At 40.5% G+C, this 14,424-nt stretch overlaps 3 protein-coding genes across 8 annotated transcripts in view; 1 reads left to right on the top strand and 2 right to left on the bottom strand.

The window, feature by feature from the left end:
• Positions 1-751: 751 nt before the first annotated feature.
• ccdc107 (coiled-coil domain containing 107) lies at positions 752-6,344 on the bottom strand. The gene is made up of 6 exons (XM_041030562.1): positions 6,024-6,344; positions 5,112-5,326; positions 4,927-4,996; positions 4,720-4,810; positions 4,236-4,345; positions 752-3,754 (listed from the first exon to the last, which is right to left on the bottom strand). Exons 1-6 carry the CDS (start codon positions 6,163-6,165, stop codon positions 3,369-3,371), a joined length of 1,014 nt encoding a protein of 337 aa, XP_040886496.1. The 5' UTR covers positions 6,166-6,344; the 3' UTR covers positions 752-3,368.
• A 4,032-nt stretch (positions 6,345-10,376) lies between these two features.
• On the top strand, positions 10,377-13,268 carry glipr1a (GLI pathogenesis-related 1a). 3 transcript variants are annotated; one of them, XM_041030182.1, is made up of 7 exons: positions 10,377-10,635; positions 10,998-11,246; positions 11,354-11,448; positions 11,956-12,041; positions 12,330-12,356; positions 12,527-12,711; positions 12,759-13,268. In XM_041030182.1, exons 1-6 carry the CDS (start codon positions 10,465-10,467, stop codon positions 12,679-12,681), a joined length of 783 nt encoding a protein of 260 aa, XP_040886116.1. In that variant the 5' UTR covers positions 10,377-10,464; the 3' UTR covers positions 12,682-12,711; positions 12,759-13,268. The 3 variants fall into 3 exon arrangements, with proteins under 3 accessions (XP_040886116.1, XP_040886117.1, XP_040886115.1); XM_041030183.1 differs by having other exon boundaries at positions 12,527-12,715; positions 12,760-13,268; XM_041030181.1 differs by having other exon boundaries at positions 12,527-13,268.
• Positions 13,269-13,315: 47 nt separating this feature from the next.
• Positions 13,316-14,424, bottom strand: part of krr1 (KRR1 small subunit processome component homolog) — a 73,345-nt gene continuing 72,236 nt past the window's right edge. For all 4 annotated transcript variants that reach the window (XM_041030177.1, XM_041030178.1, XM_041030176.1 and 1 more), the window contains 2 exons: positions 13,830-13,926; positions 13,316-13,725 (listed from right to left, as the gene is read on the bottom strand). In XM_041030177.1, the coding sequence (XP_040886111.1) occupies positions 13,571-13,725; positions 13,830-13,926 (252 nt within the window). In that variant the 3' untranslated portion in view covers positions 13,316-13,570. The remainder of the gene's footprint in view (positions 13,726-13,829; positions 13,927-14,424) is intronic.

The following is a 14,424-nucleotide window of genomic DNA, read 5'->3' as shown; positions in this document are numbered from 1 at the left end:
CAGGTAGCACCTGCTATCTGTTTTAAGAAACCGCTGCTACCCGTTACAGCGGGTTTTTTCCTTTTGACAAACAAAGTTAACAATTAGCTAGCTAGCTACGGAACACACTTAAATATGCATTACCAATTCTAAATAGTCACATATATCCCTCAGGAACTGGTGGGGAGCGAAACAAAGCTAAATGGAGATAGCATATTGGACTTACATTTATCAGGTGGCTGAAAACACGACTCCAAATGATGCTAATGTTGTTCGGTGTCTGCTGAATGTGTACGGAGGCAGCTCTTTAGTAGCTAGCTAGTCATATCAACTTTAAAGGTGCTGCTTCCGTTTTGTGTTCGAAGCTTCTTCTTTTTTTAGTTTCCCAACTCACTTCTTCTACTAATGCGTGTTGGTATGATGAGTCCAAGGACCTCACACGGTTTCCAGTGTAGCTCCGCACAATGCTGCGTTCGTGGCAGACATTAGAAAAAATAAATTTGGGTTCCCGTGCCCAGAATGACAGAGTTGAGTTAATAAGTATGCACTGCTGTGTTATTACAAATGTAATAAAGCGCAACTGTCAGAAGACCCAGTTCCTGGTTATAACTACAACTGGGACATGTTGGAAATGTCTAATGGTGAAAACCCCTTCCTGACATGAACGCAGCATTAACTTAAATCTGAGCAATGGTCCAATCAATCAGAATAACTGCAAACACCACAACCGTGACATTTCTTCAGTGTATTAACCCCTCAATGTGTTTATGAAAATTCATTCTTCATTTTAAATGATACAACTTTCCCTTCCACTCAAAAGATCTGGTGGTTTCAGAGGCTTCACAGACCCGATAAAAATAAAATATAGCAAGGTCAGATTTAAAAGAGTCTCCAAACAATATCTCTAGCATTAGTATCAAGGTATTATCATGGTTGAAGCTTAATAACCATTTTGCTTTCAAATGTCACCAAGATCAACCGCATCACTTTTTTTGGGTTTTATTTTCTACTAAGGCAAGTTGAGGTTTTGTTTTTGTTTTTTTTCACTCAACTCCCACATTAATCATACAACATTCAACACAGAAAGGTAACTATGGTTAAAGGGGAAGAAATTTAAACAAAACATCTGCAGAACAATTTAAGGCAAAGATCTGTGGTACCAAGATGTGGCAATAATTTCAACATAAGAGCCGGAACTGAGAAGTGAAAACAGTGAAAATACGAGGCAGAGGAAAACATAATGTGCAAAGTGAACAGGTCAAATATTTCATCCCAAACATAAGGCAATGATCTGTGGGATGCACAACAATAAGACTGGGTTCTATGTTATTACACAATAAATTCTACATTACAGGGACATCTAATATTGGCAAAAATAATCATTACTACTATTTTGTGATTTTTACCACATTTTCCTACATCAGCATTTGGGCTACTATCAGGTACTGCAAAGTTAAGTGAAATGACAGTATTATCCTCAACTGTGCTGATCTGTAACAGGCAGGGACATACAGTGTAAAAATGATGTTACATAGAGAGATAATACATGGAGAATAATTAGTTAATTTGAGTCATGAATGCATTGTTGGGAATTAACTTACATCAGCACAAATTAGAAGGTTAATTTTGCTCATTGTATTTGTAAAATTTAGAGATGCACCCTGATGACTTGATGTATGTTACCCAACAACAGACAACATGTAAACAACCTTAAAGCCTCATCAGAGATTTTTAAATCACAATTTCGAAAAGAATGATTGAAATATAAGGCAAACGTGAGAACTGATTCCTTTCAATGGTATCCAATAAATATCTCACATAAACACATACAAAAGAATGCTTATTTACAAAAAGTAATGTAACAGTGAAGCTGTAGAAACACTGAATGTGAATTCATGTTTCTGGCTGATCAAATGATTGTCACTTTTCTTGTGAATAAATAAATTAAAATATCATGCAGTCACATTGTGCAGGCAAAACAGTTATGGAAAGTTGAGGAAAACATGCACTTCTAAAATGTAGGTAATAATGTACTGCAGTCTAAGTAGGCTCATCACATCTAGCAGCAGTAATGTCAATCCCTTTATGACAAGAAAGAATTTAGTATATATTCAAAAATAAAAAAAGGAAGTGGACCTTTTTTATGGTAAGACTTTTATGCGTTTTGTGGACAAACATCAGTGTCTGCAATTTTCTCATACCTTCATTTGACCTATCATGGCTGACTCTAGTTGAACTGTTGTTATTCTGGTAGCAACCTGAGGGTGACACCAAAGGACGGTGCAGGGTTAAGATGCAACATCGATGGCACGTTGCCTGTGGACAAACAGACGTTAGTTTTTAAAGACGGGTCGTTAAAAACATCAAACTTATGTCTTGTGGCACTGATCACTGTAAAATAATGATGTCAACAGACCTTTCTCACAGCAGACATTTTGACTTGTCATAGCAGGAAAAGTACAAGTGATAGCAAATAATATTAATGGTGTTTTGTTCCATTTAACTGTCCCAGTAAGACATGTCAGTGAGCCAGCATACACAACAGCAGGCACATGAACTGAATGCAGCCTTGTTAGTAGATGTAGCAGATGCACTTGTGTTTGACAAGACATCCACTGTGACAAAGAAAAAGGAAGGGACAACTAGCAGTAACAGATTACACTGACCACCACCCCTGTTAGCATGGATTATAGATGCTTTAACATGTTTGGCATTTTCAAACAGGTACAAACTTCAACTAATAACAGTGTTACCAAAAGCGTGTATAAAGCAATTTCATTCCAAAATCAGGTAAGTTTATAAAGGTGATAATTAGAATTAGAAAATGACTGACAACAGGAAAGTATAGGACACTCTGGGCTCCATTTTCATGTCAGCACAAAGACTCAAACAACAACAACTCAACAACAACTGTTGGAACTCTCCAACACTATCCCAACACTCAGCACCCTGTGGTTTGTCTGTCTCCTCTGTATTTTTGTGCCAGTGCAGCCCACATGGTGCAAAACTGAGTGGAGCAAAAAAAAAAAAATTGCCATAATGACACAGTGCTGAGAATATATGTTCAGCTTCTGAGCGGACAATTGTAAAAAAGGAATGTCAGCTTTGCACACAGCTCACTGCACCCATATGAGCAAATATAGCAGATGCACTTGAATAATACCCTCTCTGACCTTGTGTATATAATCTATAGTTTGTGTTGGTCTTTGTGTGTGCAACAGGAAAATAGAGCCCTGTGTGTTTAGTTAGAGAGCGTTCCTTATGAGGTTATTGTTTTTAATTAATGCATTAGATGTTGCTGATGCATTTTGGAAAAAAAGCCTTTCAGATAATAAATATTCATAATAATCTATCACATTTCTATACAGTGCAGAAGTCCTGCAGTAAGGTCATTCAGGCCTGTTGCGTCGCCTCAGGCCGGACGCAGGCAACGCCTCCTCAGTGTTTGGCTCACAAAAATCCTCTAGTGAAGGCATGAGCTCACAGTCCTCCAATTGTTCTTCCTCCTCTTCTACTCGATCCTCCTCCTCCTCCTCTTCCAACACATCTCCTTCTCTCTCGGCTTCCCCGTCCGATTCCTCTGGTATGAGCTCCTTCATCTCTTCACCTTCTGTAGCGGCTTCATCTTTAGCTTCTGAATGCTTTTCATAGACTTTTTCAGAAGCCTCTGCTGCTCCAGAGGTTTGACTGTCCACCACAGACGCTTCCACTGCCGAGGAGTCACTGGCCCCGAGGGACTCAATGAGGTGGTCCAGATTACGCTCGCAGGACGCCTCTGAAAGAGTCAAACAAGTGATATTTAGTAAATGATATATTTGAGTGATAATCAATGCTAAAACTATTTGTCATAAATTCTCCACTAAAAGCCAGTATGTAGGTACAATAATGTCAAAGTAAGGCCAGGAGAGCTTCTTATTAAATATGGTAGCATACACTTATACAAACTAAAGCTTGTTTGTAAGAAAAGGAAAGAAAATGTTTACACGCTCTTGTGACACAGATCTGGTTTCCTCTCTCCTCACACACATCAGCTCAGATCAGTTCTGATCAGACTCAGGTTACCAAACCACAGGCTTCATGCAAAACACCGTCAGTCCAATTGATATTCTGGTCCTTTTGCAAATTTGTCATAAACCACATTCACAGTGTAAAATTAGATGCAAAACACTTTTCTGGAGCTGTGAATCAGTGTGTATAGTAATTCCAAGCTGGATTAAGGCTGCAGCATGAACACAGTCAAAGACAGTTAGATCAACCGTTGATGTTCAGGGGGGGACAGTCCATTCCTCTCTTCTTCATCAGGTACCGGATGGTTTGCAGTTGAGACATAATCTCGTTTTTCTGCTCCTGGGCCACTGACTTCACACTGCAGAGAAATGACAAGTGAGAACTACACAAAGAGGAAAACAGATTTATCTCAGAAGAGCTACTCTGAGCATGTACTACTACTACTGTAAAAGTTACTGTAGAGAAAAAAATCTAAAGATTAATCATAAAAGAAAAAAAAACAATCATCATAATTCCCAAACTTTTACAGAACTGGAAAAGATGCATTTATTCCTACACATTTATTCTTTGAGCTAATTATACCACGTGTCTGCTGAATGAGGAAAGATGCAGACAGTAAAGGAGAGGATCATGTTTCAGAGCCACAAATATATATACAAAGTATGAGGACAAGGCGTGGTGTGGACACCTGGAGACCACAGCATGTAAAAACTGACCCTGTCCATCACTTACCAGTTAGTGAGCGGGTCCAGCTGGGTGAGGATGGAATTGAGCATCCTCTCTGTCTGAGCTAGCCTTTGTTCCAGCTCGTTCAACTGGTTTTCTGCAACAAACGAGGATAAAAACTCAATATTTAAATTCCTCGTGGTAACCAAATGTGTGTGACCAAAGAAAAAACACAGATATGTAAACAGAAATCCCAGTACTTGTGATACACACCTGCTTCCACTGACTTTTTTGCCCCTTTCGCAAATTTGTCCCTTTGTGCCTGGTCATCTGCAGACTTGATCTGTGTGTTGAAAAGAATGAAGTGATACATGAAGCAGCATCTCTGCTGTTTGTGACACTTCATTTAAGTAGTTCATTTAAGGATTTCTCACACTTCTTTTGTTTATCAATCTTACCTTCAAAAACTTGTAGGCTGCAAACACTCCAACTCCGATGGCATAGAGAGGCATCAGTGTGAACACGTAGCCCTTGTTGCTGTTGGATTTGTACTTATCATTCTTCAGCTCTTGTTCCATCAGCTTCTTCATCTGTTGCATGTTCTCAGGGCTCTGAGGGGAGCCTGGGGCGTTCACGTTGATGGGCTGACCTCTGACTGCACCGGGCCCTGGACCTGCTCTCACAAAAAGGAGTGGAAGGAAGACATGGTTTTTCATTCATTTTTCAGCCTGAGTGTGGGATTCTAGGAAAAGTCAGAATTAGCCTCTTAACTTCTACAGAAGCTGACTTTTTAGTCAGGTTTCAAAAAACAAAGGTCCACTTTCATGCCAAGAGGTCCCCTAATAGTTTGACATTAGGCAACAGATGCCCCACAGCTGTTGGGGTGCACCTGGCAAAGGGGACAAACCCATAAAAACAGGAAGTTAGATATCATCGTCCAAGTCCAAACAAGGATAACATCTGATGACACCATCTAATCCTGATGCTGATTTACATCTACAGGAGTCCTGTGAATGTTTGCGGACACAGACTTTACCGTCCCACATCACTCAAATGCTGCAGTGTAGCGTGTATTTTACAGTGGGTTGTGCCTTTAATAGGCTGACTTTTTTGGACTTCAATGGTGCTGAACATCCGTGCACAATCAAACCCCTCCCCCGTCATGACCATAAACTGTGCATGTAGTCTTCTGCCATGACTTTTATTTTGGGAAAACGGGAAAAAAGTTAGTGTACGCGACAGCTACTGCAAAGTGTAGAGACGAGTGCGCTCGAGGCAAAAAATGACACCTACAGTGTGAGAGGAAGCACACGGGAACCATATTGGAGTGAGACATTAACCTCTGCCACAAAAAAGGTGAGATTTCCTACCTTTTCTGGTGTAGCGAGGGTCAAACCTAGTTTCCTTCGCTCCGGTCCCGCTGCCGACGCCAAACAACCTCGGCAGGACGACAAACGTGAAAAGCACGGCCGTGAAAGCCAGGGCGACTTGTTGTGATGTTGACAAAACCATCCTAACGCGAAACCCACAAACGACCCGGGACACCCGACAAAAGCAAAACGGTCAGAGGAAGCTGCTAACAGGTGAGGCTAAAGAGACGAAAGACAAGCTGCGAGGCTAACAATGACAACAAAGTCACATCTGAGATATTAAAACCAGGCTGTTCGGCCCAAAACAGCTGTCTCCTGCTCTGCTGCCTCATAAGAACGACTTCCGGAAGAGGCGTTTCAGAATAAAAGCCTTTGTTCTGCATGCAATCCTACTTCTGTAAAAGTACACAAGTATTATCAGTACAATGTATTTACAGTATCAAAAGTAAAAATACTTGTTCTGCAGAACAATAGCTCTGGTGACTGATAATGTATACATTATGTATGATAATGTATACATACACACACATATATATGGCATTATTAGGTTGTTCATACTGATGCATATGGCTGATTTAGATGGAGATAGCTTCATATACAGTTGGGCATTTTAGCCCAGCAGTTGTCAACCCAGTGGTCAAAATGAGGTTTTCTTTATTGTTTTCCGGATGGCAGAGGAAAATACATGCAATTGCTGGAGTGGGTTGGAGCCTTGAGGTTTCTCCGGAAGCAGTGGGATCTGTTAATGTCCTCTAATGCAGGAAAATGTGGTTGTGTGGTTTTGATCACACCCCTTTGTCAGTACTAATGCAATATAATGTACCATATTATTTTGAAATATTTCAGGAGTTGATAGCATGCCAGCAAAAGATAAAGAGCTGGGGGAAGGGGGGGTCATATAAAGGCATGATGTTTGACCATGTGTGTTGTTCTTGTTGTTGTTGATGAGTATAAAGACTGGGCCCGGCTGTGTTACTCAGGCTGCACTGAGCGGCACAGGGGCTTTGACCTGCCACCTACCTACACTGTAAAGTTCTTTTCAGTTAAATGTGGACTTGAGCTCTGTCTGGACATCCCCCTGTTGACTGGATAAAACCTCTCCAGGTGACATGTGACATGAACAGACACATTCTCAGAGCAGAACTGAAGAGTCCATGGTTGCCATGTTATGTCTCCAGGTGCATGTTTTGTCCCTCTTCCTTGTTTTCCCCCTCCAGGAAAACAAGGAAGAGGAACAAAAACGTCTCTTTTACAAGTTTTGCACAGTGAGTGAAGAAACAAGAGCCATAAAACAATAGAATGGTGACTTGAATCATGGAAGAGCTCAAAAGTAAGCTTGCAAATAACCAAGACTTACAAGAGAAATGTAAAGAGATAAAGGCTGACAGAAAAGTAGCCAGTGAACTCAACAAACACCTTGAAAAGAAAGTGCAAAAGTTGGATCAACTAGCCTTGGACGAAAAACCGAGGTCTGCTCAAGAAGACGCTGGACCAGTCTACACACCAGCAGCTTCCCTCTGTGATCTTCTTGAATTTCTATGGGTCTGCTGTTTGTCCCATCTAATAGAAAAATAAAATAGAATAAATAAATAAATATTTAGACTGACTTTTTGTTTTGATTTGCTGTCAGAGATTTGCCCATTTTCTTAATTGGGTTGAAATTTATTCAGTTTCTTTAAGCGCTTAAACATCCAATCATCACTAAAGTGTATGTTAAAAGAGCCAATAAAAACAAGCTGAATGGTCAAAGTTGTCTCATTTTTATATTTAAGGTATACTGATAGCTCATGCATTGAGTAACATGCCAGTAGCCTTTTAGCACATTTGCCTATATTGCTTAGTACCATGCTTTACAACATACTATCCATCGGTAGCACAGATATTTCAAAACATACATGTTTGTTGAGTTGTTGCCTCCTGAGAAAACCAAGTTCAGGCCCTGTCTCCTGCACCACAGACGTCCTTATCATATTTCCAGGAATACAGTGTTCAAATCCAGGCTCTGCCTCCTGCACCACAGACGTCCTTATCATATTTCCAGGAATACAGTGTCCGTTTTTATACTGAATATGCAATATCATGGCAGCAGGGTAGGAAGACCAAACTACATCTTTTCCTAAATCCATCGTTCTTCAGCCCCATGTGCTTTACACACAGTAGAGAGACACCCCCAGGAAGAGGTTACTAGCACTTTGATGCAAGGGGGCTGTTCCATTGCAGTTCAAAAGTCTGTTGAGTTGATAACTCCTGAGAAAACCAAACCTCCTGTTCATGTTCCTGCCTCTCCCTAAATATGTCTCTTAGAATGTCTTCTACAGTGTGATATCACAAGTGTCAGATTCACATTGAGATTCTAAAAGAACATTCTCAAAGACGATTCTAAAAGAAAACGAACACCAAGCACAAAATGTTTAAGTGCAAACTTGCCATTCTCCAGGAGTTTGATGGAAGCTATATCCCCCTCCAGGAAAACACACCTTCCATCAGTAGCACATATATTTCAAAACATCCATGCAATAATATTCATTAGGATTTGAACTTTATGATATGTGTTGCCATTAAGTCTTCAAAATAGGTTCAAATATAAGACAATTATGAATTTATTGGCAGGGTTTAGTTCTGTAGAGAACACAGCAGCTATTTGAGGGTTATAACTTCACACAACACTGACACCTCAAAATGGGGAAATCTGCTCAGCATGTTCTTATGAAGTCCATCTCATACATACATAACCAATCTATTACAGAACTGAGTAGAAAATATATCCAGAAAGCATCTGACAGGCAAGCAGCCTCTTCTCTAAATGTTCCTTCTATCACCAAGAAACAAAATCTACTAGTTTATGGTGTGAAATATTTTCAACATTGACAACAGTGTTGTCATTTTAAAGCAATAGCTCATATTCATATTAAACATACAGATGCAGAGATAAGACCTCCCCGTCCCTGTCCATAAACTTCATCTAAGAAGCTCAAACCCGATGAGGAACCAACTCGACACAACCAACTCAAAATACGGATTTAAACTACGACTCATCAAGTACAGCCACAGACGCTAGCGCTAGCACTAGCTTGGTTAGCAAGGCGCATCCATTATTCATGTAAATTGTGATATTTATTGTGACGCCACTTCAACATATACATATACACATTTAACTTAACTTTAAACTAAAGTTTATTAAAATTGGACACTATTAAGACATTAAAAATGTACTTACCGAAAAATGAGCTGGACAGCAGAATCCTCGGAGCGTCTGTTGGTACAACTAACCGACGGAACAGGCTGGAACCAGAATCAGAATCAGTTTTCTTGGCCAAGTTTGTACATACAAACAAACACTTTAACTTTAAAATAAATAAATACTTACGGGGAACCGAAAAACTCATGAAAACAAGCTAACTAACCGACAAATAAAGCCGAATAACGGTAATTACACGAGAAATGAATCAAAACGCTGTGTGCCACGTGAGCTCCCCGGTATATCATCTCCATAGCTCCGTCTAAACGTCAATCAAACAGCCACGCCCCCTAATATGCCGTTCTTACAGTTGTAATATTTAATTAATTAGGGACTTATTTTCTGATGGACCGCCAGATCACGGACCAGGAGGAGCGAATTTAGCGTCAGTATGGGGTAAATACCTCATACTGACGTATGGGGGAAAAATGTATTGACTTAGTCTTTCAAGAGTGAAATCGATGATAGTCTATGGTTGAGATCCATAGAGTCTGTAGCGAGATAGATTGACAGAGATGGATTAATGTCGTCTCTTTTCACCACAAGAGGGCAGTGAAGTCTTTCTACTGACCTCTTCCTCAACCACAGCAAAGCCATGGGTGCTCACACACACTGTTCACACACCAGTCTGCTGCAGATTAGTCATCTTTACTCTAACTGATCTCCACAAATGGCTAAAGCAAAATATACAAACAAGACTGAGAGTATATATAGCCATGTGACTGGATAAAGCTGAGTCTGATGGGAATGTCATTAGTTTTAATTAGCTGGTTTTATAGGTATTTGGTCATCGTTCATCATTTTGCATGCAATGAATATTATATAACTGTTTCTCACATTATTTTTAATTTCCACATCACCACATCACCCTCAGCTCAGTTTAGCAACTATGTTGTGGACATGGTGTGAAAGACGCCTGAGATGCCTGAATTCTTTTTTTCACTAGGTTAAGTATGAGAATCAACATAGTTTTTTTTTTTTTAACAATATCTTCATTGTATTTTACTATGAGAATCAACATAGTTTTACTGACTTTTACTCAGAATCTCTTGTAACTATGGCACTAACTTTCTAAAATACAACATACATCCTGTTCCTCTTAAGTGTGTAATTTCCTGTGTCAGTTTAACAGAGGTGAAAAAAAGAGATTTCACAAAACCACAGGCTCTGTGCCCTCACTCATGGAGTTTTATCCGTCGGATCATGGGGAGCATGGTGGAGGTGCTACTGTGGGCCTGGATTATCCTGGACTCGGGGGTGTGCTCTGTCTTAATGCCAGAAATCACTGATGGGAAGTTCATCGACGAATGTGTGAGGGAGCACAACAAGGCGCGGTCGTCTGTCAGTCCTCCTGCAAGTAACATGCTGTACATGGTAGGTAAAACAGGTACTTTGGTTTCACACATTTTAAATGACTACCCCTCCTCCCATCACTGTTCACACTATCATCTGAGAATATCACAGCTGAAGAAGTAACATTATCATAAGGCTATTAGTTTGAGCCAAATAACTCAACAGTTTTACACTTACACTTCTAGCAGCATCTATCCACGCAGATAGATTTGGTTTATTTGTCCGTGTCTTTGAGATTTCTGCTTCCACCCTAAATGCCTGGTAGATTGGATCTTTGGTCTGTGATCAACCAACAATTTGAAAAACCTGAATTAAAAAAAAAAAAGAGGCGTTCATTAGAATAAATAACAGTTTCTTCATATTTTCTATCTCTGCTTATCCAGACATGGGATGAGGGCTTGGCCATTACTGCAAGAGCATGGGCAAGGCACTGTGTGTTTGAACATAACATCTACCTCAAAGATGTCCGCCGTGTGCACCCCACCTTCTCCTCTGTAGGAGAGAACCTATGGACAGGGTACCCACCGTCGTTATTTAATGTGACAAGAGCCATAAAGCGATGGGTGGATGAGAAAGACCACTACAACTACCAAACGACGAGTTGCAGTAAGGTCTGTGGCCACTATACGCAGGTGTGTGCACTTTTTACTGTTTCAGATAATGTACTTCTTCTCTGTTTTCCTGTATGTGTTTATATCTGGTCTTCACTTGCACCTTTGAACCTTTCTGTTGTTTCTAGGTTGTGTGGGGAACCAGCTACAAGGTCGGTTGTGCCGCCCAGCTGTGCAACCGCCAAATTGATTCTGTTATTTTTGTATGCAACTACGCTCCGGGGTAAGTTGAACACGTGTGCATGTTTATGACTCAGAGCTGTAGGTGATACTTCAGGCTGTCACAGATCCTCAAAACTGTTTGATGACACTCTACAAAAACAGGAAGCCCTCTCATCAATGTTTTCAAAATGCACCTCCGTTTCATGTGCAGACAGGGCCTCGTGTGAAAAGTAGGCAGTAGCTTTCTTTCTTTTGACTTGGGGCTGAGTACAACAGACAGCTCAGAGAAGTCAAAAAGCTCATTGTTGGTTTTGGTCTTTTAACAGTTTTTGTTGACTATAATAAACATAGAATTATTACAGCCTTATCCTTTAGGCTTCATTTTTTTTTTAGATCTCCACGTTACAGCACACAGTGCAGCAGGTATGAATCCTGCATTTAAAACATGAAGTAAAACCAACAATTAGCAGATAAGAAGGTGGAAGGTTCAGAGCGAAGATGCCACCAGAACGCACAAACACTTATGACCTACAACATGATTTAACTTGGATGATGGTTCCTCCTGCAGGGGAAACATCAATGGATGGCAACCGTATGAATCTGAAAGTGAAGCCTGCCCTGGATGTACAGGCAGCTGTGTGGACAGACTCTGCCGTGAGTATTCAGTCCCATTTGCCTTTTGATTTAGTTTTAAAAACCAGTAAAACTTTTGGAAAAAAAAAAAAAAAAGGCAGAGCATCACCATGTTGTACACATTGTTACTGACACTGGCTTTAACAAGTCGTTTTAGAAAAACCAGAGACATAGATATGAAACATTCTTCCCTGATAAATCATGACACACCAGCTCAAGAGGAGGGCAAAACAGGAAACACACAACTTCTGTTTTCAGTGTGAAAATAAGTATTTCAGTCATTTCTAACGTGTCTTATTATCTTTGCAGGAAACAAAGAACGAGATGCACCGAGAAGTAAGTGCGACGGCATTTAAGCTGAAGCAGAGATGCAGTCCAGAGTCTTTACACAGCCACACTGTGCTTAAAAAGCAGCACTGGTGTCAGTGTCTTCCATTAGATAAAGCTCACTTAAAGCTGCTAACTGATCTGGAAACCACTCACATTAACGTTCATTGTTTTTCCAGGATACAACTGGACCCCAGACTGGGACCCTGCCCTGAGTGCCGCTGGAGCCAACTACGTGGTCATTCTGGTTGTCCGTCCCATTGCCCTCATGTTTACCTTCATTGCAGCATATGCAGTTCACTACTTTTACCCTGATGTCTTCTGCTATGAGTAGGACCTCCTGTTCGGACCTGAAGAACATGGACTGATTCAGCCAGGGATGAGATGAAGATGTGAGTGTTTAACTCACATCTTCATCTCATCCCATCTTATCCCAGGCTATAGTGTTTTGGTCTGTAGATTGCTTTCAAACAGAGGCTGTATTTGCACTGTCAAAACAGCTGGCAAGTGATGTATCACATTACATCAACTTTTTTTTTTATGAATCCTGTCAGTGATATTAGTATCTCACCCACAGTTTCTTCTTTTTTTTATCGAGATACAAGTGACAGCCCAAATCACAGACTGTCCACTGTGCCTTGTTACTCTACAGCACAGTGGTCTACAGTTATACAGTGACCATATTAGGTTAAAGCAGCACTAATCAATATCTGAATATGAACCAGCAGGTCAACAGACTGTGTAATGTGAAAGGTGTCACTTGTAGTAATTGATTCAGCCGAACTGCTGTGATCAGCATCACATTCAGCAGGAGCAGGAAGCTGTTTTCAGTGATAAAGATCTAATAACCCCTCTAATAAAAATACTTTTAACAATGGATAAATCCCGACCATACAGAAGGTGGATGATTGAAATCGACAGAAGTCAAGTGAGGCAGACAGGAGGAAAATCTATAGCTGCTCAACACGCTTGGTCTAAAGTTAGAGTGTAATATTCATGAAAAAACAAACAAACAAACAAACAGGAAATTCCCCACAACAACAAAAAGCAGTTGAATAAAAACATCTGTGACCGTTTGTATTGGAATTCATTTTGATCCAGGAACACACAGTGTGTCCAGTATGTCCCATCTTCCTGTGTTCTTACAGAGTCCTTACTCTGTCCAACAGATATCATTTCACACGGCACACATTACAGCAGCGCGCGGTGACGTTAGTCTGTGGTTAGCCTTTGTTCTTAGTTTTGGTTTTCTTCTTCCTGTCTGTGGTGGTGCTGGGAGGTGGAGCGGGGTTCACCGGAGGAGCCCCCAGTTTCTTGGTTTTGGCTTTTTTCACTTTGTCCTTGATGGCGGCGATGTCCAGCTTGCCGTCCACGGGAGCTGTGACAAAGTCAACGTGGGTGGGACATGGGTTAGTTAAACTACCACAGCACACAGTTTCAGACATGTTTGCTTCTGTGTTCAGATAAATGCCTCATTTATACCTTTAGTGGTCTTCTTCATTAAAGGCTTCTCTTTTGGAGGAATGAAGGCTTTGTTCCGTTCTTCCTGCTTCTTGGTCAGTGCCTCTGCTTGTTTGACCTGAGAAAGAGAGAAGAAGAAAAGAAATAAAGTTATTAAATGCAAGATATCTAAATGTAAAATGGACGTCTGAAAACATACACTCACTTTTAACCCAAAAGCTTTTTCAACTATAAACCACACTGCTGCTGAGTCAGATTACAGGTGTATAAACCTCAATCTCATGTGTTCGATCTAGTTTTCTTCTTCTGATGCCAGCAGCACTTTGCTCTTTATCACCCATTAAGAATATTACAGTGTGTTAACTCTTTTCTCCACGTCAGCTCAGGCTGTGTTATGACTGCTGAGGTTTTTTTTTGTAAAGATAAATGTGCATTACTGTCTCACATGAATCTTTGTGGTTCCACTGGATTAAAATGGAGCTCTTTATTGCTCTTTATTTAGCCGTTGCCATGGTGAATTGTAGTACCAGTGATGGTGGCTTTTGCCACACTTTGTTAAACCCACTTCCTGGAACATGTCCTCAGCGTGAAGACAGCTGAACTCTGTTGCTGTAGT

The sequence above is a fragment of the Toxotes jaculatrix genome, chromosome 22, assembly GCF_017976425.1.
Source record: "Toxotes jaculatrix isolate fToxJac2 chromosome 22, fToxJac2.pri, whole genome shotgun sequence".
NCBI lineage: Eukaryota > Metazoa > Chordata > Actinopteri > Toxotidae > Toxotes > Toxotes jaculatrix.
The sequence above is the reverse complement of the archived record's forward strand: the minus strand, read 5'-3'. Positions and strand labels throughout refer to the sequence as shown.